Raw genomic sequence first — 26607 nt, 5'->3', positions numbered from 1 at the left:
AAAAAAAAAAAAAAGAGAGAGAAGTTCAGAAACTAAATTCTGCTATATATACTTTTTTGAGTGGAGTCTCACCTGTTACCCAGACTGGAGTGCAGTGGCCGCTCCCGGTCACCACAGCCTCCACATGCTGGGCTCCGGCGCTCCTTCCGCCTCAGCCTTCCGAGTAGCCGGAATTACAGGCATGCGCTACCACGCCCAGCTGATTTTTTGGATTTATTGTAGAGATGAGGTCTCGCTGCCCAGGTGGGTCTCGAACCCGTGGGCTCAGGCAATCCACTCACCTTCTGGCTGTATTTTAAGTGCTAGACTTCAAGTTCCTCAAGGACAACCCATACCTACTTTTTCATACTACAAGATCAGCTCTGGCACAGTGCCTGATGAAGCAGTCAATACATATTTGCTAAATGAATAAAAAAAGAAACTTTCTGGGGCCAAGAAGTTACCAAGTAAATGACCTGGTTCAAAAGGCATTAGAGAGAAAATCTCTCCTAATAGAATTCTTATCAGGAGAAGGTAAAAACTCCTAAATGGTCAGTAATTAGACACAAATAAATCTAGAAGACTTCAAAGATCGGCCAGACTCATTTTTCCCACCAAGGGAATACTAAATTCTTGCATCTATTTTTCTAACTGATATTACAGGTACACTTACTGTATTGGAATTTTCCCGCAATTCAGAATCTGTAGACAGAAGGCTCAAGTCACTCAGACAAAGTGAGTGATTTGTATCCTGTAAAAGAGAAAAAATTATAATTGAGTAACAAAAATCAGAATTTATAGTAGCATATCATATACTAAAAAACTTGATTACCATGTCCCTAAGGTTCTAAATGTCTAGACATGTTAGGTGGAGAGGTACAAACTACCCAAAGCAAAAGTTGAGTAAATTATTTCATCTTTTAAAATCCTGATATTTTTAGAAGAATCTCTTACATTTCTTTCTTTTTATTTTTGAGTAGGAGTTTCACTCATATTCAGGCAGGAGTGCAGTGGCACAATCACAATTCACTGAAGCCTCAACATCCTGGGCTCAGGTATATGCCACTATATCCAGCTAATTTTTTAAATTTTTGGTGGAGATGAGTTCTTGCTATATTGCCCAGGCTGGTCTCGAACTCCTGGGCTCAAGCAATCCTCCTGCTTTGGACTCTGAAAGTCCTGGGATTACAGAAGTGAGCCACTGCACCCAGAGAATCTCTTATACTTACACATAGTAAATAAAGAGTTTTAAAGTTATTTCAGGGCCGGGCATGGGGGATCATATCTATAATCCCAGCACTTTGGGAGGCCGAGGTGAGAGGATTGCCTGAGCCCATGGGTTCAAGACCAGCCTGGGCAACTTGGTGAGACCTCATCTCTACCTACAATAAATAAAAAAATTGGGCTGGGTGCAGTGGCTCACGCCTATAATCCCAGTGCTTTGGGAGGCCGAGGTGAGAGGACTGCCTGAGCTCACGGGTTTGAGACCAGCCCAGGCAAATTGGGGAGACCTCATCTCTACAATAAATAAGAAAATTAGCCGGGTGTGGTGGCACATGCCTGTAGTTCCAGCTACTTGGAAGGCTGAGGCAGAAGGATCACCTGGACCCAGAAGGTTGAGGCTGCGGTGGCCATGAGCGTGCCACTGCACTCCAGCCTGGGCGACAGAGTGAGACTCCAACTCAAAAATAAATAAATAAGCCAGGCTCGGTGGCTCAGCCTGTAATCCCGCGCCTTTGGGAGGCTGAGGTGAGTGGATTGCCTGAGCCCACGGGTTCAAGACCCGCCTGGGCAGGCGAGACCTCATCTCTACAATAAATCAAAAAATTAGCCGGGTGTGGTAGCGCATGCCTATAATTCTGGCTACTTGGAAGGCTGAGGCGGAAGGATCGCCGGAGCCCAGCAGGTCGAGGCTGCGGTGGCCGGGAGCGGCCACTGCACTCCAGTCTGGGCGACAGAGTGAGACTCCAACTCAAAAATAAATAAATAAATAAAAATAAAAATAAATTCATGACTCAGACTTCAAAGTAACAAAAGCTGTAATAATATGAAATTAATAGTATTTGTTTAATCAGTCTCATCATTTACATAGTGATTTCACATTCGTGTAAACCTTCAAAGTATTATTCTGTATTCTCATTTAAATATGAGAAAACTGATGCTAAGACAGTGGAATGAAACACTCCAAAACACACAGCTAATCAGCATAAGACAAATCCAGTGCTTCTGCTTGAAACATCAATGTTCCTTCCGTTATACCACTATATCTTCAATATGGGTACCCATGGGTTCCTTATTTAGAGCAGGACTAAGGATTTACTATTCTAATTCCACTGGTCAGGCTAATTGAACTTTGGATTCCTAGAATGCCAGTCACAAATCATACACTTTGGAAGGTAGCCCTGCTTACCTCAAATGTTCCTACGCATGCATACATTCAACAAATATTCACTATCATCTGTAATACAATATTCACTATCATCTACTATGTATTAGACATTGCTCCTGGCCCAGGGATAAAATAATGAAAAAAACACAAAGTCCCTGCCCCCATAGAGCTTACAGTCTAGTGGAGAAACAGGGCAAAAAAACAAATAAATATACAGCATGCAAGAAGCTAAGTGCTAAGGAGAGTAAGGGGAATAGGGAACACTAGGTAGAAGCTGCTCTTTATTAGGTAGTTAGGGGAGGCCTCCCAGTTAAGTGGCATTTCAGCAGAGACTGAAGGAAAGAGGGCATAGGCCATGCACGTATCTGGGGATAGTGTTCCAGGCAAAGGGTACAAATAGGAATGGGTTTTCCTTGGTTCCAGAAACCACAAAGAGAACAATACGGCTGAAGTGAGAGGAGAAGAGAAGTAGATGAAGTCAAAGAAGTGACCAGGCCAGAATCTGTAGGGCTTTGTGGACCTCTGTAAAGATTTTGATTTTGATTTTAAATGATATAAGATGCTACTAGAAGATCATGAGCAGAGGTCATACATTATCTGCATTATGGTTTAGAAAGATTGCTCTGGCTGATATATGTAGAATAGTCTGTGGCAGAGTGGAGAAGAAAGGGGACAAGGTATGCTAAGATGCCCACTTAGCTGGGTATTGCAACATTCCAGGCAAAAAGACAATAGTGGACTATTGTAATCAGAAGTGATCATAATCTAGGTACATTTGCAAGGGAGGGCTGACAGACTTTGCTGGTAGATGTGGGGTATGAGGGGAAAAAAAAGGTCAAGAATGACTGTAAGATTTTTGGCCTCTGCTGCTAGAAAACCAGAGCTGCCATTTACCAAGATGGGTAAGACTGTAGGAGAAACAGGTTTGGACATGTTAAATTTGACAAGAGCAGATGGGCTGGACACGGTGGCTCATGCCTGAAATCTCAGCACTTTGGGAGGCTGAGGTGGGAGGACTGCTTGAGGCCGAGTCCAAAACTAGCCTTGGCAACATAGCAAGACTCCATTTCTACAAAAAAAGATAAAAAATAAAAATGACAAGCAAGAGTAAATGATATCAGGGTGGAGATGTCGAGTGGACAGTTGAATACACAAGTCAAGCCATGAATCTTGACAGATATAGAGAAAGACATTTTAAACCTTATATTGTGAACCAACAATTCTTGATGTTCTTTGGTGCCCAGATCGAAACAAAAGAAAAAAACACTGCACACCTCTGATCCATTGTGTTGTGGAAGTACACTGTATGAGTGTCCTTTGTTATCGTGACCTTTCATGTGACTTTTGAGACTGTACTGAGTGCTGAATGTTTTCTCACAGCCATTGCTGGGGCAGAAGAAGGGTCTTTCACCTGCAAGAATGACAAAGTAGTGTTAATTTATCACAGAGTCATTTGACTGGATTAATAAATCCAGTAAGTATCAGAGGAAAGTATCATTAAGGTAATTGGGTACCAGTTGTTAAAAGTTGAATAAATTACATGTTAATCATATCAGTCACACAATTTAAGGCAGAGCAAAGCACTGGGAATGGCCTGCTCCTGGGAAGTTTAGAGAAATTAGTTTCTCACAGGTTCTTTTTTTACACTATCTCTGTATTGGTTTCATTTCTTAAGTTGGATTCCTGAGTCCAACCTTGAGATCTTTTCACTTCTGAAAGAAACTCAAACATTGTAAGTGAAGGCTAAGCTGATTAGGCTCACTCTCTCCACAGGTCTCAACAGGAACTTTGACAGTTACAGGCTTGATGAAGGTTAAAAAAAAAAAAAAAACAACATCGGCCTAAACTCACCAGTATGTGTACGGACATGAGTTTTAAGGTGGTGGCTTGCTGCAAATGCTTTACCACAGCCATCGTGATCACACCTAAACAGATTGTTTAAACAAAGAGAAACGGGAGTCATTAGCCAGTAAACATTTATTCTCAATATATCCTGTAACTACAATCCAAAACAAATGTTCAAACACTAAGATCAGATCGCTGACACTGGTTTAAGAGACAGGAATGATGAGAGGCCCCTGAAAAAGTAAGGTGGCATATCTGGGATTAGAGGGAGCTCAGAGCCCAGAATAAGTATTTCTTGTCCTACAGCTAAGGCCCATGTTGAAAGCTCTGACAATAAAAGCCTTTTGATAAATTACTTAACAGAGGCCAGGCTCAATGGCTCAGCCTGTAATTCCAGCACTTTGGGAGGCTGATGCGAGAGGATTGCCTGAGCCCACGGGTTCAAGACCCACCCAGGCAACTTGGTGTGCTCTCATCTCTACAATAAATCAAAATATTAGCCAGGCTTGGTGGCTCAGCCTGTAATCCCATGCTTTGGGAGGCTGAGGTGAGTGGACTGCCTGAGCCCGCAGGTTCGAGAACCACCTGGGGAACTTGGCGAGACCTCATCTCTACAATAAATCAAAAAATTAGCCGGGCGTGGTAGCGTGCGCCTGTAGTTCCAGCTACTTGGAAGGCTGAGGCGGAAGGATCGCTGGAGCCCAGCAGGTCGAGGCTGCAGTGGCCGGGAGCGGTCACTGCACTCCAGTCTGGGCGACAGAGTGAGACTCCAACTCAAAAAAATATATCTATATTAGCCGGGCGTGGTAGCGCGTGCCTGTAGTTCTGGCTATTTGGAAGGCTGAGGTGGAAGGATTGCCAGAGCTTAGTAGCTCGAGGCTGCAGTGGCCAGGAGCGTGCTATGCCACTGCACTGCAGTCTGGGCGACAGTGAGACTCCAACTCACAAACAACAAAAAAATTACTTAACAGAAATCTATTGACAGTGAGAGTCCACATGGACAATCTACTGACCACCAGAGGAGTTTTAGGAATATCTAGAGTGAGAAAGGTGGCTCTCAAGTATGCACTTTGCTTAAAATATAACATTAGAACAAAATCAGTCAGAAGAGATAGGCTGAAATAACCCATCTGAAATCTTGTATCAACATCTACTTTTTCCTCTTGTACTGTCTTGATAACCAAAGCTAGAAGGCATCTTTCCCTCCTCAGAACTCCTAAGCTTTTATCTACATACTTCTTTGATGGCACCTCCCGTTTCCAATCTTATTTTCTCTGTGTGTATACATTTGTTATCTATTCTCCTGGATTGTAAACTATTTGAGACAAGGGTCCGTGTAGTTCTTCATACTTGCTGTAGTTCTTACACACAGCAGGCATTCCAGAATTTCTGACATGAATGAATGCATTTTCTTGTAAGCCAAAATATTTTATTTCTTTAAATGGAGAGTATCTCTAAAACATTTTCATTTTTAAGTACAAATAATCATCATCATGTCTAAATTCTCATCTAATAATCAAGAAGAACACAGTTTTAATCATCAAAAAATATGCATGTGACTGGACAGAAATCAGTCTCCTCAGCAGCCTATGGGGAAAAAAATAACCTAAGCTTCAGGACCATCTGCAGAGTAACCAGTTACAATCTAACTATTCTTGCCCTCAAAGGGACCATGACTCAGGAATGCATCTGTAATTTAAAAACACAATTCTATTTAATTGGTATCCAAGAGATGACTGTCTCTGAAGACTTTTAAATTGTTTCTAAATATCCTAATTAGATAAGTGATTTGAGAATGGACAGGCAGCAAATTTTAAAATGTCTTGAATATAGACATGATATCTCCTGCCAAAATTCAAAGACATTGTTTATGAGCAATTTTCAGTAATACATCTATCTATATTACATTTAGAGGATCCTTATAAACGGACTGTCTTATTATAAATATAATCATCCAAAAGTTGTTTCTGAACACCTACTGACACCTAGAACCATACTATATGCTATGAGCAGAGAAGAAAAGATGACACAAGTCCCTCCTTCAAGCTTACAGTACATCTATCTATTAGAGATATATATATGTATGCATGTAGACATATATAAATAAAAATGAATGCTTCTATATGTTTCTGTTACACACGAAATATTACAAAGTAACAACTGAACAAGCAACAAAATAAAATACCTGTACCACAAACTTAAGCATTCCTATCCCTCATTTCCCTTCCTGTCTTCTTCCCCTGTCCCCTGTTGATTCTTAAGTAAGTATTCCTCACTCTGTGCTCAAGGCACTTAGGGCATGTTGCAGCCTCAAATACTGACTACTGACTTGGAGTTCTTTCCTACCACACTAAGGATCTTGGGAGGAAAGCCTGCTTCTGAGTAGTTCTCTAACTCTAATAAAAGCACCTACCACATAAGTGAGTTCCAATGAATGTTTCTTGAACAAAAGGGAAAAATGAGGCAGAAAGGCCATCATCCACAGAGTGGGGATGCTCCTGGAATCCATCAGCACTCCTCTAATCTGCAGCAGTTGGTTATAGCTGTCCTGGAGTGAGCTACCACTGCCACAGAAAGAACTAGTGAAGGGAGTTTTTTCTTTTTACCTTGAACAATTTCAGAGTACATTAAGACACCCAGCTGAAACCTGGTCAGTGACAAACAGGAAACAGTAAGACCTACCGAAATGGCTTTTCTCCTGTATGGGTTCGAATGTGCTTCCTCAGATCACTGAGTGTGGTGAAGTATTTGCTGCAGCCTTCAGATTCACAGTTAAATGTTTTCCCTGTGTGAAGCCTCTGATGTGCTTTTAGCCTGCAAATATTACAGAGAAATTCCCTTTGTTATCAAGTACTACACAACTTAAGTCACCTCATACCAGCTTAATGTGCTTCAGGATCAAGTGCATAATAATTCTATACCCATAACATACTAGCATCCAAAATTCTTTACTCAAAGAAAAATTTAGAGACATAAACAGCATAGTGGTATCAGTGTGACTCTGGAGACAGACTGCCTAGGATTCAAATCCTGGCCCCACATCCTATTTGGATGAGGGACCTTCAGTCAGTTATAGAACCTCTCTGTGCTTCCATTTACTTTTCAACTATTGTGAGGATTGGCACTTGGAATCGTGCCTGGCCCACGATTAAAGTGTTAGCCATTGTTATTTTTGTTATTTTATACCCGATATTAAAAACGAATACAAGTCTCCTGATACAAATGTGGAAAAGAGCAATGGCTATCGAGTGGGCCACTCCCAATGAGGGTAAAAAAAAGTTATTTTCAAGGTGAGGCAGGAACGAAAATTACAGAACTCTTAGTACAAAGATCCTGAGCTAAAGGGAGACATTATGCCAATACTAAAATCCCCAGGCCAGAATGTCACTTCATGAGAGGCAAATCTAAACACAACTGTACTACTACTTCTAACCAATCCAAGATAGGTCCTCTTTTAAGTAACAAGTTCCTCTAATGAATTTTAAACAGATGAGCATATCTGTGTTCCCTGAAGCCCCAAAAGTGAACATTTCTCCTGTGCAAGGAGAACGAGTCTGAGTGAGGGCCAGAGGTTGACAGAGCAGGGGAGAAGAGGCCCACCTGTACAGTGTGTTGAATGCCTTCTCACAGCCCTGCACATCACACTCAAATGGCTTCTCCTTCGTGTGCACTCGCACGTGGATCCTGAGGCTGTACGAGGTAAGGAAGGCCTTGCCACAGCCCTCCTGATTACAAACAAAGGTGTATTCTCCTCGGTGAGTCTTCTGGTGGGTGCGCAGGTTGCCTGCTGTGCTGTAGGTGCGGGGACAGCCCTCAAAGGTGCACTGGTACCGCTTTACCTGGCAGACAGAGAACACCTCATCAACAGGACAAAACAGCAGCCCAGAGCTTAATTCCCTCCCCACGAACTCAGCTCAAAGGAGATGTGGACAATTCAAATGGGTTTTCATCATAAACACAGACAACAACCTCTAACAGGGAAACCTTCCTGTTGATCAAATCATACCTGGACAACACATAATGAGACAAGCTTGCATGTAGATGAATATTCTAAATAAATATAGGAGTGTTTACAGACTACAGTGTACAGTATAGCATATATACTATAGTATAATATCCCCTAAAGGTGGACATATACTGTTACAGCTATCTGTATACAAATAAGATCTTAACTTTGTTTCAAGTCTTGATTAATTTTTTTACCCTCTGGTACCATATAACTTGATTGATATTGACCAATGTTGACTCTAAAACATCCTAAAATTTATATGTTTAATCATCAATCAGTATTTCCCTAGATTGTTTCCACAGCATATTTTATTTTCTTTTTTTGAGTTAGGGTCTTACTCTGTTGCCCAGGCTGGAGTGCAATGGCATGATCACAGCTCACTGCAGCCTCAACCTCCTGGGCTCAAGTGATCCTCTGGGTTTAAGTGATCCTCCTACCCTCAGCCTCTCGAGTAGCTGGGACTACAAGTGTGAGCCACCATGCCCAGCTAATTTTTTTTTTATTTTCCACAGAGACAGGATCACTACGTTGCCCAGGCTGTCTCTAACTCCTGGGCTCAACAATGTATATTTTCAAGTCTTCGAGATGCAGACAATGCACTGCACATTTTTTGGAATATTTGGTGGCATGACATTTCCCAAACTAACTGCCTCTTTGTTTCCTCTTACCACCGAGCTTCTTGAAAGAGTAGTTGACATGTGTGCCTCCATTCCCCTCCAATGCCCACTATTTCTTCATTTGTACAAACTGGCTTCACAGCATAAGATTATTCTCTTGAACTTCCTGGTAACCCAACTCTTTCATCCTTCCCTATTTTCCTTGACTATTTGCAAATATATCTCCTTGATGATGCATTCATCTTCTGAAAACTTGCCCTTCACAACACAGTAATGCCTTAGGGCGCACTTTATCTCCTTCTCTGAGACACTTCTTTCCCTTAAACTCTACATGTAGGTGTATTCCAAAACTTGTCTCTCACTTCCCCCCAGACCTTCCCCATATGTATACTGATGTGATAGAAGTAGCATCAGACTTGGCGGCAAAAGACTGAATGCTGGCACTTATGTTCAACATAATGCTTACATTGAATTATGCTAGTGTTTAGGACCTTGAGGTATTTCAATTCTCTTAGCTTCAAATTCTTTGTTTCTTTTTAAAGCTCCTTTTAATTTTTTGTAGACAGGATCTTGCTATGTTGTCCAGGCTGATCTCAAACTCCTGGCCTCAAGCAATCCTCTTGCCTTAGCCTCCCAAAGTATTGGGATTACGGGCATGAGCCACCACACCCAGTCCCAGGTTCTTTATCTCATTTTTTAAAAATGTTTATTTATGTATTTATGTATGTATTTATTTATTTATTGAGTTGGAGTCTCACTTTGTCACCCAGGCTGGAGTGCAGTGGCACGCTCATGGCCACCGCAGCCTCGACCTGCTGGACTCAGGTGATCCTTCCATGTCAGCCTCCCAAGTAACTGGAACCACAGGTGTACACCACCATGCCAGGCTAAGTGCTTTATTTCTAAATTGCAAATATTAATGCCTGCTCTGCCTAACTTACACTGCTTTCAGGTAGAACAAAAAGAGATAAAACATTTGTGAAAACACTCTGTAAATTATTAGATGCTGTACAATACATATCAAGGTGCTAGTATCATCTACCTTTTAGCGTTAACCAGCATCTTCATGTGCATAAATCTTTCACCCTAACCTCTTTCCAAAACTTCAGTCCATATCTCCAATTACACGATTACAATCCAAATATTCAACAGTTACCAGCTACTATGTTCCAGGTAACATATTAGATATCATGGATAAAAAAGTGAACAAGACAAAATCTCTGCCTTTTAGAAGCATCACTTGTAAGGAGGAGATGTGTGTTCGAAATATTATTCACTGTGCTGAGCACTCCAACAGATATATGCACAAGGTGTTTTGGAAACCTGAAAGAGGGAACATCTAACCCCTCTCAGAGCAGAAATTAGTGAAGGCCGAAAAGCTGACTTACTCTCTCTGAATTGAGGAGTTTTATTTGTGTTTCTGTTTTTTAGGGATAAGCAGAAATGGAGTTCCTCAGGCTAACCAGGAAGAGAAGGGCATTTCAGAAAGAGGGAACAGACTGGGAACTGCATGGACAGATGTCTGAGTGTACTGGCAGTGAGCCACAAGCATTCTCAGAATGTTAGCGACTGGAATGAGAAGACTCGACAAAAGTAAGGCGAGGCCTCCTTAGCTAAGCTATGGTGTAGAGGAAGAGGCAATGGGAGCCAGCCACAGGTTTTAACCAAGATAGCAACACAGTCAGATGTGGGGTTCTAGAGAGATTACTCTGGCAGTCTTGTGGAGAAGGGGCGGAAGGGTAAGAGAGTAGAGGGACAGAAATGAAAAGAAGAGGGACAACAGTCCAGGAGAGAGATGAAAAGGGCCTGAACAAGGGACGTGACAGTGGGTATTGTGAGAGATAAATTCCAGAGAAAATAAGCAGGACATATGACTGGCTGTAGTGACAACTGGGTGCTGAGGAGCAGAAGGGTGGAGAAGAGGCAAAACTAAGATCAACCCCCAAGATTATGGCCTGAATGACTAGACAGATGGTCACACTACCAATCTGGGGCTGGATGGAAGACAGGGAGAGATGGTAAGATGGGTTGGAAGTACTGCCAGGACTTCCAGGTAGAAATGTCTAGGAGACAGTTGGACATACAGGCTGGAAGCTAAGAAGGAAGTCTGTGGCAGGAGACTTTGATAAACAGGTAACAGCAAGGGTCTTAAGGAAAAGGGAATAATCAAATGTTAAACACCAAAAAAACGAGGAACATGAGGACTGGGAACGGGGAATGGATCCGGCAGCTAGGAATCTGCTAATACCTGAACAAGACCAGTTTCAGCAGACTGATGGGGGTCAGGGTCTGGCTTAAGGTAAGTAAATGAAATGCGAAGTGGAGGCAGAGACTAGCAATGAAGAGCAGCAACACAAGTACACTTTTGAGTTGACAAAGTTTTTTGTTTTTTTTTAAGTAGGCTAGTTCTTGAACATACCTGGAGGGAGGAAGGTCATGAAAGAAAGAGAAGCTGAAGATCTAGGAAGGAACACAAAGATGAGAAAGATATTCAAAAGCCTGGGAGGAGCAAAAAGCCTCAGACAGGAGAGGAACATTCAGTTTCAGACAACAGAATTTAAATAAGGCTGAGTGTGACTCAAGGTGGACAAAATTTTCTGTGAAGGGTCAAACAGGAAATACTTTAGGATCTGGAAGCCTTATGGTCTCTCACTACTCACCCTGCCACACTGCTTGTTAAAGCAGTCACAGATAATACACAGATGAACCAGAAAGGCTCTGTTCCAAACAAACTGTATTTATGGACACTGAAATCTGAATTTCACATATCATGAAATATTTTTCTCCTTATGATTTTTTAAAAAATTATTTAAAATGTAAAAACCATTCTTAGCCCAAAAACAAGCAACTGGATGGATCTGGCCTGTGGGCCATGGTTTGCTAACCTCTAAAACCTGTGGAATGGGGTAGGGAAGAGCCCTGACTCTTCCTGTCTCCCCTCTCACTCCCTCTCTCATCTGTCCAAGCCCCAGTATGATCTTGCACAAGTCTTCAGGCTCTTTAGGCAAGTGCTCTGTCCCCTATTCATTCCTGACTCTTCCCACTGCCACACAAGAGGTGATTGCAATAGAGTCTGCATGTCTCAAGCATAAAGCTTACAACAATGGGGAGTGATAAGAGCAGAATTTCATTCTTAAGATGCTATAACAGCTGATAACTTTACTTTATAAGTAACTGCAATAAGTAATTAACTAACCCCGCTTCGGTCTCTCTGCACTGCCAAACCCTACTCCCATCCACATTCTTTTAATTGGACAATTCAAAGTTCCACTAAATGTTTCTTCCTCAAGGAACTCTTCCCTGACTGCCCTTACTTCCACCTCAAACTAAAATAAATATCCTTACTATAGGGTTTCATAGCTTCTGTATCTCTTTAAAGCATATGATACAATTGAGATGCAATAATTACACCATTAAACAGTTTATTATCTTTAGTTATTAGGCACAAGAGAATCTGGAAAACAGCAAGCAGTAAATAAATATTTGTTGAATTAAAGGAATGAATGGCTACTTCACAGCTGGACTGTAAGCTCCATGAGAGTAGGGACCATGTTTATCTTGTTCACTGACAAAATCTCCAGGACCAGCCTTGTGGAGAAGTAGCACTTGGTTCATATTTTTTGAATGAATGAACAAACAAACAAAACCAAATCCGTGGACCTTAATGTTGACAAAGTAGTGACAAGGACTGCAAGTGACAAAGGAATAGAGTTACAAGGGGAATGATCAACTAGGTCAAATGTGGCAGAGATGACTGGTAAAGCATTTCTTGGACTTAGCTGACTCGCAGGTCATAATTGCCCCAGCATGACCAGCTTCACTGGAGTGGTAACAAGAGAAGTGAGAATGTGAGACAATGAGATCCATCTATGCTCTGAAGAAACCTGGCTGAGCAGAGGCGGGAGGAGGATAGAAAGTTGGGAGAGCACATAGACTGGGGAAAGCATTTGTATTTAAAAATGTGGGAGACAGCTGACTGTCAAAGCAAATGCCTGCTCCCCCTCATACTATGCTGAATAAATGAGTAATCTCTCATCTCATTTGGAAGGAGACAGTAAGTAGAAGTCATTACTCTGTGTCTTTCAGAATCATTTTTAAACAGCACCAAATTTCACAAAAAGGGAAAACTAAATCTCCTCAAACTGGATCAGAACAGGAAGTTGCAAAAAACACTGTAGGTTTTCATGGTTACAGAGGAGGTATTGCAACATTGCATATTTAAATACAATTAAGGTTTATCACTCATACATTAAAAAAATTATGTTCCAGGAATTATACTGTCCTAGGTGCTAGGAATTTAAAAAAAAGAATTTCCCCTGCTCTCAAGGAGCTCAAAGTCAAAAGGAGAATCAAAAAACAAACAGATGAGAACAGTATGGTTGGAGAAATTGTACCACATACTATGAAAATACATAAAAGAAGCATCCAGCTGAGACTTGAGGATGACTAAAGACAGACTTCTTGAAGAAGGTGATCCTCAGCCTGAATTTAAGAACATTAAGGAGAGGTAACACATAATTATTTTGCTTATCAAAATGAATGAGAGCCAGCGCTGTGGCTCATGCCTATAATCCCAGCACTTTGGGAGGCCAAGGTGAGAGGATTGCTTGAGCCCACGGGTTCAAGATCAGCCTAGGCAACTTGGCGAGACCTCTTCTCTATAATAAATTAAAAACAAAAATTAGCTGGGCGTGGTGGTACGCGCCTGTAGTTCCAGCTACTTAGAAGGCTGAGGCGGAAGGATCATCTAAGCCCAGCAGGTAGAGGTAGCCATGAGCGTGTCACTGGGCAACAAAGACTCCAACTCAAAAAAAAAAAAAAGAATGAGAGAGCCAGGCACAGTAGCACATGCCTATAATCCAGGCTACTTGGGAGGCTGAGCTGGAAGGATTGCTTGAGCCCAGGAATTGGAGGCTACAGTGAGCTACAATTGTACAACTGTACTCTAGCCTGGGCAAGAGCGAGATCTTGTCTCTTAAAAAAAAAAAAAAAAAAAGAATCTATAATATGAACATAATGTCATCAAAGATTCTGTTGGATGATAAAGAAAAATTATTTCTCCAAAAGAGCTTCAGATTCTAAGCATGACTTTCATTTTCCTGTATGGTTTCAAATGGCTGACAATTACCATGCTAAGGAACATGGAGAGAGCACAGGTTAGATTCACTAAGGTTGGACTCTAATGCATGTAATGGGCAGAAACTATGAGCTTTCAGAGAATGATGCTGATTCACATGCAGTTCCAGAAGAGAGAAATGTTTAACAAAGATGACTACCCTTTCAAGTAAACAAACTCAGAGAAGAAAGGTAAATGAGATAAGCAAAAGTGAAAAAATTAAACACTGCAAATCCAGGAAATAAAGCTTTAAAAAATTAGAAAAAGATAGGCTGGGTGTGGTGGCTCACGCTTGTAATCCCAGTACACTTGGAGGCAGAGGCAAGAGAATTGCCTGAACCCAGGGGTTCGAGACCAGTCTAGGCAATTTGGCGAGACTTCGTCTCTACAATAAATTAAAAAATTAGCAGGGCATGGTGGCACATGCCTGTAGTTCCAGTTACTTGGAAGGCTGAGGTGGAAGGCTCTCCTGAGCCTAGCAGGTCGAGGTTGTGGCAGCCATGAGCATGCCACATTGCACTCCAGCCTGGGCAGCAGATTGAGACTCTGACACTAAAAAAAAAAAAAAAAAAAAATGGGAAAAAGATAAAAGGCTGGGTTTCTCCTGGAGGGAAAAAAAGTGAAAGCAAGAACTACATGTTACACACATCTACACTCTACTCCATAAGAAAAGGGAGTCCTGATTCTGAGCACCTAGCATACATTCTTACAAGTAAATGAGTGTCGTGACTGTTGGAACTGTGGCAACTGCCGTTTCCTCCCCATTACCAGGGATTTTCCTTCCTTCTCCCCGACTCCAACTCTGTTCCCCATATTGGCATTGATAACATTTCTTCTCCTCCATAATGGGCAACCAGAAAGCTCAATGCAGAAATATAAGAACTCTGAATGGACCCCATTTCTTCAACAAGCCTCTCATCTCCCACCACCAGAGCTGAGTCCATATAGCTGTTCACAAAACTCAACACTTTACCCATACAGAACTATCTTCCTGCTGTCCCTTCATTTCTTAACTGTTTTCGCAGCCAAGAGGTCTCAGTGTTCAATTATTCAGTCCTTTCAAAAGTGGTATATTATGGTAGAAAGCACAGGCCTTGGCTAGAAAGTGCTCAGTTCAAATATAGTTTTATATATTTATAATATAGTTTTTTCATCTGTAATATAGGGGCTAATAGTACCTATTTTACAAGATCGTTATAAAAATCAAATATAGACTAGGTGCAATGGCTAAAGCCTGTAATCCCAGCACTTTGGGAGGTTGAGGAGAGAGGATTGCCTAAGCCCAAGGGTTGGAGACCAACCTGGGCAACTTGGTGAGACCTCATCTCTACAATAAATCAAAAAATTAGATGGGCATGGTAGTGTGCACCGACAGTCCCAGCTACTTGAAAGGCTCAGGTGGAAGGATCACCTGAGCCCAGCAGGTTGAGGCTGCGGTGGCCGTGAGCATGCCACTGCACTCCAGCCTGGGCGACGAAGTGAGACTCTGACTCAAAAATAAAATAAAATAAAAAATAAAAATCAAATATAATCATGCCTGTATTCCCAGTGCTTTGGGAGTCTGAGATAGGAGGATCACCCGAGACAGGGGTTCAAGACCAGCCTGGGCAATATAATAAAACCTATCTCTACAAAAATTTTTTTAAAGATAGCCAAGCATGCACCTGCAATCCTAGCTACTTGGGAGGCTAAAGTGGGAGGATCACTTGAACTCAGGAGTCTGAGGTTACAATGAGCTATGATTGCACCACTGCACTCCAGCCTGGGAAACAGAGCAAGATACTGTCTCGGAAAAAAAAGAAAAGAAAAAGTAAATACAAAACTATATTAAAGCTTATAGCACGGTGACTGGTACATAGCAGGTATTCAGCAGATGCTAGTTATCTTACCTTCTCTCTACCACTAGCATCATAGGAGTATTCATTCTTTAGCTTTAAGAGCCTTCACCGGCCGGGCTTGGTGGCTTAGCCTGTAATCCCAGCACTTTGGGAGGCCAAGGCGAGTGGATTGCCTGAGTCCATGGGTTTGAGACCAGCCCAGGCAACCTGGCGAGACCTCGTCTCTACAATAAATCAAAAATTAGCCGGGTGTGGTAGCACACGCCTATAGTTCCCACTACTTGGAAGGCTGAGGTGGAAGGATTGCCAGCGCCCAGCAAGTCAATACTGGGGTAGCTGTGAGTGTGCCACTGCACTCCAGCCTGGGTGACAGATTGAGACTTCAACTCAAAAGAAAAAAAGAACCCTCACCTTTGCCTGGTGCCCGAAATGCCTATCATGGAAACAACTTTCAGTGGCCTGGGACTAAGGAAATCAAAGGAAACTGATCTGAGCATGAGAACAGAAGATTACCTGTGGCAAGAGCTGGTGTCCAGAGAACCCCTGTAAGAGACTACACACGTGTTCTCATTTTAAAACACGTTCTCATTTAAAATGGCGGTTTATACTCCATAGTGGTATTAATTCAACAATTCAGCTAGTTAGAAGTTACCAAGACGTCTGTGGTCTATCCTGGAACCCAGTCACAAGGAGAAAATACTTCCCAAAGAGTTCCTAATAAAGAACATTTTAATATTTTACTTTATTTAATTTTTGAGTTAGAGTCTCACTCTGTCATCCAGGCTGGAGTGCAGTGGCATGCTCACGGCCACCGCAGCCTCAATCTGCTGAGCTCAAGCGATCCTTCCGCCTCAGCCTTCCAAGTAGTTGGAATTACAGGTGTGAGCCACCACACCCAGATAATTTTTTGATTTACTGTAGAGATGAGGTCTCACCAAGATGCCCAGGCTTGTCTTGAACCCATGGACTCAGGCTATCCTCTCACCTCAGCCTCCCAAAGTGCAGGGATTATAGGTGTGAGCCACTACGCCCAGTTCATTTTAATATTTTAACTTCTTCTTCTTCTATTTTTTTTTTTGAGTTGGGGTCTCACTCTGTCATCCAAGCTGAAGTGCAGTGGCATGATCACCACTCCCCACACCTTGACCTCCTGAGCACAGGTGATACTTCCACCTCAGCCTCCTGAGTAGCCAGGGCTATAGGCGCACACTACCATGCCCAGCTAATTTTTTGTAGATGAGGTCTTGCTATGTTGCCTAAGCTAGTCTGGAACTCTTGAGCTCAAGCAATCCTCCCGCCTCTGCCTCCTAAAGTGCCAGGATTATAGGCATGAGCCACAGTACCAATCTTAACCTCTTTTTAAACTGGAGATTACCTCCTTATCTCCTTCAAGAACCTTGGGGAGTCGATGAGGAAAAGAAAGCAAAGGAACATTCACTGAACAACCATGATATACCAGACACTATGTTAAATGTTTTGTGCATATACTGTTGTGTATTTATATATGAATAAATCTCACCGAATTTTCACAAAGTGCAATGGAACATTTTAATTTCAACTTTACAAAAGAGGAAAAAGAGCAGCTTGCCCAAGGCCATATAGCTAGTATATACCAGAACAAAGATGGAACCTAGGTTGAAACCATTCCTTTGCATATCACAGAAGAAACAATTTTAAGAGTAAGCTTGATTTAGATAAGAGGGGAGAAAAACATTAAGATTCAGGTTCTTTAACCAATGTTCCACAACAGCAAAATTTTAACAACACCTAACATGTACAGCCTACATAAAATGCAAGTTTGAGACCTGTAATTCCTATAGCACCAAGTGTGAAAACCAATATGTGCACAAAACCACCGTTGTCCTCTTCCCAGGACAGCAAGCCAAAGAGATTAAAAATGCTGATGACTAAGGAAAGGTGCATTAGCTACATGCAGACATGTAGGGGGCACTGATGAAATGGCTTCATATGGTGGTAATGAAAAGCGCTTCCTGTCCTGGATTCCCAGAGCCTCACACATGTAGCCATAGGAGTTCAAAAGGGGACCTGCAAAGAAATGTTATCGCAGTATGCAAAGACTACAAAGTGGGCAGTTCCCTTCTGGGAGAGTCAGCAATAACCTGGTTTGGTTAGTGGATCATTCTGCTCCCTGAGGGATTTATAATGAGGAATGAGACTGGAACTAGGTCTCCCAAAGGAAAGGACACATTGAAAAAAGGTTCCAAAACACTAGAGTCACATTTTTCCTGTTGTACTTTAAATATATTGCACCAAAAAAAAAAAAAAAAAATCACTTGGAATGTCACTGATCAAGTAAGTCAATCGTGGTACATACAACAGCAATATACAAAACCACCTAAAAACATCACTGCAATAGTGCTTCTCGGTAGAAAAGAATATTCTTCCCCAATTGATACACTGGAATACTTTGAAGAACTTATTTGGTATATGATTCGTGATTATTATTATTATTTTTTAGTCAGGGTCTCACTCTGTCACCCAGGCTGGAGTGCAGTAACACGCTCATAGCCACCACAGCCTCGACCTGCTGGGCTCAGGTGATTCTTCTGCCTCAGCCTTCCAAGTAGGTGGAACTACAAGCAAGCATCACCACACCTGGCTAGTTTTTTTATTTACTGTAGAGACAAGGTCTCATCAAGTTGCCCAGGCCGGTCTCGAACCCTGGGCTCAGACAATGGCATGTGCCTGTAATCCCAGCTACTTGGGAGGCTGAGATGGAAGGATTGCTGAGCCCAGGAGGTTGCGGCTGTGGTGAGCCGTGATCATGCCACTGCATTCAAGTCTGGGCAATAGAGTGAGACTCAAAATAAAAAGTCGTAAGTATTGGCCTCTTTAAACTTAGATTTAAATGCCAAAATAAAATCACTGTCAGCCTGTAATCCCGCGCTTTGGAAGGCTGAGATGAGTGGATTGCCTGAGCCCATGGGTTCAAGACCCGCCTGGGCAACTTGGCAAGACCTCATCTCTACAATAAATCAAAAAATTAGCCGGGTATGGTAGCGCGCACCTGTAGTTCCAGCTACTTGGAAGGCTGAGGTGGAAGAATCGCCGGAGCCCAGCAGGTCAAGGTTGCGGTGGCCAGGAGCGGCCACTGCACTCCAGTCTGGGCAACTAAGTGAGACTCCAACTCAAAAAAAAAAAATCACTGTCAAAGCAAAAGCTAAGGTAAGATGGTACTTCAGGAAGGCAAATGCTGGGATTACACATGTGAGACACCACGCCCAGGCGATTCCTTTGTTTTTTTCATACTCCTTGGCCAATGATTCAGCAGAAAACTGGCAAAGTCAGTTAGCCATGAAGATACACCATGTTCCAGTGTAGTTCAGACAGAGGTGGATGAACAAGTAACTAGACAGTCTTGGAAGGTTCTCTGAAGGGCACAGATGCAAGAAAGTTTAGGAAACCACGGACTGCACAAACCAACCAAAGAAAATACATCTGCTGGCTGAGCGCAGTGCTCAAGCCTACAATCCCAGCACTTTGGAAGGTCGAAGTGAGGGGACTGCCTGAGCCCATGGGTTCAAGAACAGCCTGGACAACTTGGTGAGACCTCATCTCTACAATAAGGCTGAGGTCAAAGGATCACCTGAGCCCAGCAGGTCGATGCTGGGGTGGCCGCGAGCATGCCACTGCACTCCAGCCTGGGCGATGGAGTGAGACTCCAACTCAAAAAAAAGAGAAAGAAAATACAACTGCTTAGAAACCTGGAGTAGAAAAGCCTTAAGAAGCAACCCTTAAGAATGTTTTTGACAAGTAAGATTCTCAAACTTACATAAGAAAGGTCAAACAATCCAAGAAAGGACCCATCAAGCAACATTGTCATGAGAGCTGCATTGGGCCATGTGCTTAAATAAAAGTAAAAACTCCATTTACTAAGCGCTTACCACATACCAGGAACCCCTAGGCTCCTTGCAGGTGCTGTACAGAATCCCTAGGAAATGTGAATTATTGTCTCTACTCTATAGATGAGGGTCGAAGACGATAAATAACTTGTTCAAGGTCACAAATGTACATTGAAATCTGTCTGACTCCCAGATTTATAACTTAACTGATACATCACTTCTGTAGCCCACCTGCTATGGTCTGAATGTTCCTCCAAACTTATATGTTGAAACTTAACCCCCACTGTGGTGGAGGGGTCTTTTGGAAAGGACAGGAGCTCAGTATGGATACTCAGCGCTATGGGCCTGGCCTGGGCAAATCGTACACCTGAATGTCAGGGCCTGGGGATAATGTGATTGACCCAACTCAGGGGAATTGTGCCATGGTTCATCATAAATGCCAAGCACTCTTGATTTATATAATAATCTCTTTTTAATCTAAATTTCTTGAGTATTCTGCCAGGTAATGAACAGGTATGAAGGGATAGAGTCATGAGGGTTCCACTCACATTAATAGATTAGTGCCTTATAAAAGGACTGGAGGGAGCTAGCTCAGGCCCTTTTTTGAACTCTACCATGTAAGAATGCAATGGGAAGGCCCTCACCAGACACTGAAGCCAATATCTCGATTTTGGACTTCCCAGTCACCAGAACTATGAGAAATAAACTTCTACTATTTACCAAAAAAAAAAAAAAAATGTTTTTGAGAAGAACAACAATATTTTGATTATAAATTTATCAAAACTACCAAATCAGCAGGAAGACAGTAATAAAATGGCAAGCATGAGAATAAGATATGGGAAATTCGAGTCAAAATGACCAGTGGCTTTGTGGTAGGAAAAGACAGTACCTGTGGCAAGGTTCTGGTTGGTTTATTTTTGCACAACACAAGTATAAGGAAAACAACATGAATAAATAGGTACACCAGCTAGACACAATATGAAACAATAGAACAATCAAGGATAAGCAGGAAACTCAGGCTAAAATTTGACTCAGAAAATAAGCTGCTTAGGATGTCAAGAAGACTAACGAATTATCAAATGACTTGATTTCTCAGAGTAACATCTATGCATGAAGATGGAAAAAAAAAAGCAAGCATTTTAAAAAAGGGGGCAACCAAGTATGGTGGCTCATACCCATAATTCCAGCACTTGGGAGGCTGAGGCAGGAAGACTACTTGAGGCCAGGAGTCCAAGACCAGTCTGGGCAATACAGCAAGATCACATTTCTACAAAAATTTTTTTAAAAAGCCAGGCATGGTGGTGTATGTCTGCAGTCCTAGACACTTGGAAGGCTGAGGTGGGAGGATTGCTTGAGCCCAGGAGTTCGAGGTTACAGTGAACTATGATAGCACCACTGCTCTCCAGCCTGGGTAGCAGAGCAAGACCCTGCCTCTAAAAAAAAAAAAAAAAAAAAAAAGATGGGGGTGTAAGGGAGGGTAGGGATCATGGAGTGTGTTATTAAATAGTCATAAACAGGACAGGTGTGGTGGTTCACACCTGCAATTCCAGCACTTGGGAGGCTAAGGCAGGAGGATCACTTGAGCCGAGGAGTTTGAGACAAGCCTGGCAACACAGTAAGACTTCATCTCTACAAAAAAAAAAAAACCCTAGGCTGGTGTGATGGCATGTGCCTGTAATCCCAGCTACTTGGGAGGCTGAGATGGAAGGACTGCTGAGCCCAGGAGGTTGCGGCTGTGGTGAGCCGTTATCATGCCACTGCATTCAAGCCTGGGCAAAAGAGTGAGACTTTGACTCAAAATGAAAAGTCATAAGCATTGGCCTCTTTAAACTTAGATTTAAATGCCAAAATAAAATCACTGTCAAAGCAAAAGCTAAAGTAAGATGATACTTCAGGAAGGCAAGTCTCCTGAACGTCTGGCCATTAAACAAGATTTTCAAAGACTAAAATTACTGCTGCTTCTCCCTCAATCCCCATCCAACTCCCAAGCTCTTGATTTCAATAGTAGTTTCTAGAATCTTTCACACAGGTCTCATGGATAGAATGGAAAAATGTAGGTGAGAGGAAAGTAGAATGAGCAAAAGACCAAAATGCTCATAGCATCCTTGACCTTGTCCTGTTCGACATGATTACCAACAACCTGCAGACATGAATGGCAAACTAAGCTTGCAAATAGAATAAACTAATCTGAAAACAGCACTAAAGTGGGAACATGACAGCTAATATCACTATTACATAATCACTCCCTCTCTACCATCTCCTGCCATTCTGCCTAGATCAGCATTTCCCAAAACGTATTTTCCACAAAACACTGATCCCTAAAAATGAGAACTGAAATTGGCTTCCCAAGTTCAAAGCATTCACAGCATTTGAAAAACTCTGCATTTTCTTCCTTCTTGGTCATTAGCACAACAAAGGCTCTGAGAAGTCCTGTAACCAACAAACTTGTCTTGGTTTACTTAATGTTTCCCAAACATTTGTTCACGAAACACTTTCACACAGTGATCATTAACCAAAGTTTAGGTCCTAAACTACGTTCAAATTTCGTGTGCCAAACAAATGATTCAAGCCTCTTGAGCTACTACTGCCTCATCACTCATCTTCCTCCAACTACCAAATGTAAAAAAAAAACTACAACTTTACACTTCCTGCTTCCTTATCACCTATTCACTTCTTCATCACTCAAAACCTGGCTTCAGTCCCCAGTGCTCTATGAAAGTCTTCTCAGAATGTGAACAACCATACAACCAGCGGAACTGATGGCTTCTTTTGGGCTTCTCGATCCCTCCGCAAGGTCACATAAGAATATTCACATTTCTTGACACTCTTCCCTCAGCTTCCACAGCACTGCATGTACTACTGTGAAGTTCCCAAGTCCCTCTTCCAAGTCTTAAATTCTCAAACCAACCCATACTTCTCCCTCAAGTAAGGTGTTCACAGTTTGAACTGCCACCCTCTGTGGATCCACTGCTCTAATTCTAAGCCATTTCCTTGATCCACTTTTTTTAAAATTGAGTCAGAGTCTCACTCTGTTACCCAGGATGGAGTGCAGTGGCATGCTGCTCACAGCCACTGCAGCCTCAATCTGCTAAGCTCAGGCGATCCTTCCACCTCAGCCTTCCAAGTAGCTGGAACTACAGGAACATGCCACCACACCCATTAGTTTCTGGACTGATTGTAGGGATGAGGGCTCCCCAAGTTGCCCATGCTGGTCTCGAACCTGTAGGCTCAGGCAATCCTCCACCTTGGCTTCTCAAAGTGCTCAGGTTATAGGCGTGAGCCACCACACCCAGGTGATCCGCGTTTTCTTTTGAATTGGAATCTTACTCTGTTGCCCAGGCTGGAGTGCAGTGGCATGCTCATGGCCACCACAGCCTCGACCTGCTGGGCTCAGGCAATCCTTCCACCTCAGCCTTCCAAGTAGCCGGAACTACAGGTGCACACCACCACACCTGGCTGATTTATTTATTGTAGAGATGAGGTCTCACCAAGTTGCCCAGGTTGGTCCAGGGAATCCTCTCGCCTTGGCCCCCCAAAGTGCTGGGGTAATAGGCTTGAGCCACCGCACCTGGCCTCCACAATTTCAAGGGGCTTTCAACTTGTTCAACTTGTGTTTCTCCAAGTACTACACATTCAATACACTCAAATGCATTAACTTTCCCACCAAACTTTTTCCCATCATCTGGATTCCTATGAACAGGATCATCATTTGGAGGCAGGGGTAGAGGGAGTAGAGCAGAGTTAGTCACTTTCTCCTCAGCACGTGCACAGTACTTTGAAGATGCCTGTTAAAGTACCTGCCACAGTGGACTCGAACTACTTAACTCTTAACCTAGACTTGACTCTTCATCAGGCAGCTATGCTAAGACAGCAGAAACTCAACACACTTGGAACAATGGATGAATCTTTTCAATAAACATGAATCAAAACCTTTGAATTGGCCGGGCTTGGTGGCTCAGTCTGTAATCTCAGCACTTTGGGAGGCCTAGGTGAGTGGATTGCCTGAGCCCACGGGTTCGAGACCAGCCCAGGCAACTTGGCAAGACCTTGTCTCTACAACAAATAAAAAATTAGCTAGGCATGGTAGCACATGCCTGTAGTTCTGGCTACTTGGAAGGCTGAAGCAGAAGGATTGCCAGAGCCCAGCAGGTCGACGCTTGGGTGACCGTCAGTGTGCCTGGGCAACAGAGTGAGATTTCAACTCAAAAATAAATAAAATAAAACCTCTGAATCATGCCCAACTCATGGTTCATTCTTCAAAGTACAACAACATGTACAAGTTCTCTCATACCTCTACAAAAGCTCTTGATTCTTCCCACATACAAGGCCACTATCCTTCATCAGATTTAAATGAAACCTCAAACCTAAACTACAACTATCTCCTAACTGGGCAATAAGTGTCCAGTGTCCTTCTGCCTCCAAGCTACCATTACTGCCAGATCAATCTTTCTAAAATGTCACACTAACCACATTACTCCTTGGTTCAGACACCACCAGTTGCTTCCCACTATTTTCAGAATACAGCTCAAAACCCTACTATGCTATCACTGCCTTTCATGTTTGGATCTTTGCTATCTTTCCATCCTTATCTCCTACTACTCCCTATGTTCTAGTCCAAACGGTCATCTAGCCTGCTGCTTGTTTTTATAAATAAAGTTTTATCAGAACACAGTCGTGCTCATTCATTTATGTACTATCTGTGGTTGCTTCTGTGCTACAATGGAAGAGTAGAGTAGTTGCAACAGAGACCTGTAAAGCCTAGATTTATTATTTAGCCCTTTACAGAAAAAGTATATTGACCTCTCTTCTAACAAGAAAACTGGCTTTTTCCTGAAAATAGCCTGTATTTCCCATCTCCATTCCTTTGTTCACTCTGCTTCCACCTCTCAGGAAGACCTTCCCCTTTTGTCCTCAATTGCACACATTCTTTAAGATCAGCTCAGCCGGGTGTGGTGGCTCATGCCTATAATCCCAGCATTTTGGGAGGCTGAGGTGAAAGGATTGCCTGAGTTCATGGGTTCAAGACCAGCCTGGGCAGCATGGTGAGACCGCATTTCTACAATAAATCAAAAAATTAGCCAGGCATGGTGGCACATGCCTGTAGTTCCAGCTACTTGGAAGGCTGAGGCAGAAGGATCACCTGAGCCCAGCAGGTCGAGGCTGCGGTGGCCATGAGCGTGTCAATGCATTCCAGCCTGGGCGACAGAGTAAGACTCCAACATACACACACAAAAAGACTAGTCAAATGATACCTCCTCTACAAGATTTCCCTGATTCCGAAGCTAAAGATGAGCTTCTCTTCCCCACAGTGCAACATATGCAACTCTCCATCACATTGACCACATTGTGCCTAATGTTATGATTATTGGTGTAAATATATTTCTACTTCTATATTGTAACTCATCGTAGTCATCTGTAATCCTCACAGAGCATAACACAGCACCTTGCTTTATAAATGTTTGCTGAATTGAAATGAACTCCTACAAACTCAAATACTGGGCTGAAAACAAGATAACATTTAGTAGGGAGATACTCTTAGGGTTTACATGCAGGTCTCCATATTTAATTGCACAAGACTTGACAGCTGCACACAGGGGAATAATCTAGAGCAGGGTTTCTCAATCCCAGCACTACTGACATTTTAGGCCAGATAATTCTTTGTTGTAGGGGGTTGTCCTGAGCACTGTAAAATGTTTACAGTGTCTTAAGCCTCTACCCACTAGATTCCAGTAGCTTCTCCCCAGTGTGCCAACCAAAAATGTCTCCAAGCATTGCAAAATGTCTCCTGGGGGGCAAAACTACTTGCAGTTAAGAACCACTACTCTAGAAATTTCCAAGTACAGGCTAATAGTAAGATGCTGCTGATAAAATATAGACTATATAGTAATCGTAGTACAGTGTCTAGATTTAGAGATAAGAGCCACATATTCAGTGCTAGTTGACTCATGCTTGTGAGATTGTGTTCAATTCTGGATTTTAAAAGGACACTGGAAAACTGGAATTCATACACTCAAAGGTAACCAGGCTGATGAGAGGTTAAGGAAAATGTCGTAAGAGGGATGTTAAAGTAAATGGAGGTATTTAGCCTGTGCAAAAGAAGATAAAGAAAAACCCACAATCTTCAAATAGCTGGTAGGCTGTCCTGGGAGAGGAAGGTCACTCCAGAAGGCAGATCTAGAACCAGTGGGCAGTACCTGCAGAAAGAGAGCTCTTGGTTCTATACAAGTAAAAGCTTTCTAACAATCAGAGCTGGCCAACATATGTGTTGGGCTGAGGGGTGAAATACTGTGCTCTCATTATTCTAAATGTGCCAAGCAAAAACCAGATGAATGGATATAAGAGATACTGCAGAAAGACTCCTGAATAGGATGGAGGCAGGACGAGACAGTTTAAGGTTTATTCTAAGCTCTGGGATTCTTAGTCTAGCAAAGGAAAAAGCCATATGTCACGAATAAGTCATGTGCATAAGCTGTATGCAATTTCAAGACCTCAACTACAACAAAAGAGAAAAGTATTTTGTTAAGTTACTCATCGTATTTCTATTTGGCAACATCTAACATTTAGTCTCTGGCCCTGTAATTACCAGTGGCCTATATTTTTCTAAATGTCCTATAATAGTTTCTGGACAATGTATATCACTACCTTTAAGCTATAACTTTTATTCTGTTAATAATAACCACTAGTAAAATTTGTAAAATGCTTTAGTTTTCAAACCATCCTGACATGCATGATCTTACCCACATTAGCTAAATATAAACATGAAGACTTATTTTTGATAACCAGCTCCCAGTTACTGCCTCTTGCCTGAATTTCATATGAAAGAAAGCTAGCCCTTATTATTCATTAAACACTCACTAATAAAACATTCCAGCAGACACACATCTCTAAAACAAACCATTTACACACAACCCAAAGATAAGTCAAATCTTGTCACTTCACTATCAAATCTAC

The 26607-nt window shown here is 42.3% G+C and overlaps 1 protein-coding gene across 1 annotated transcript in view; it reads right to left on the bottom strand.

Annotated features, from left to right (window-relative positions):
* MTF1 (metal regulatory transcription factor 1) overlaps positions 1-26607 on the bottom strand; it is a 46660-nt gene that overhangs the window by 17214 nt on the left and 2839 nt on the right. Inside the window, exons 3-7 of the mRNA XM_008061648.1 lie at positions 7814-8052; positions 6896-7027; positions 4220-4293; positions 3643-3779; positions 653-730 (exon numbers count right to left, since the gene is read on the bottom strand). Of these exons, the coding sequence (XP_008059839.1) occupies positions 653-730; positions 3643-3779; positions 4220-4293; positions 6896-7027; positions 7814-8052 (660 nt within the window). The remainder of the gene's footprint in view (positions 1-652; positions 731-3642; positions 3780-4219; positions 4294-6895; positions 7028-7813; positions 8053-26607) is intronic.

Source organism: Carlito syrichta, unplaced genomic scaffold (assembly GCF_000164805.1).
Source record: "Carlito syrichta isolate Samal-C Ts95f unplaced genomic scaffold, Tarsius_syrichta-2.0.1 Scaffold305386, whole genome shotgun sequence".
NCBI lineage: Eukaryota > Metazoa > Chordata > Mammalia > Primates > Tarsiidae > Carlito > Carlito syrichta.
Note: the sequence above shows the minus strand (reverse complement) of the source record. Positions and strands in the feature narration are given on the sequence as shown.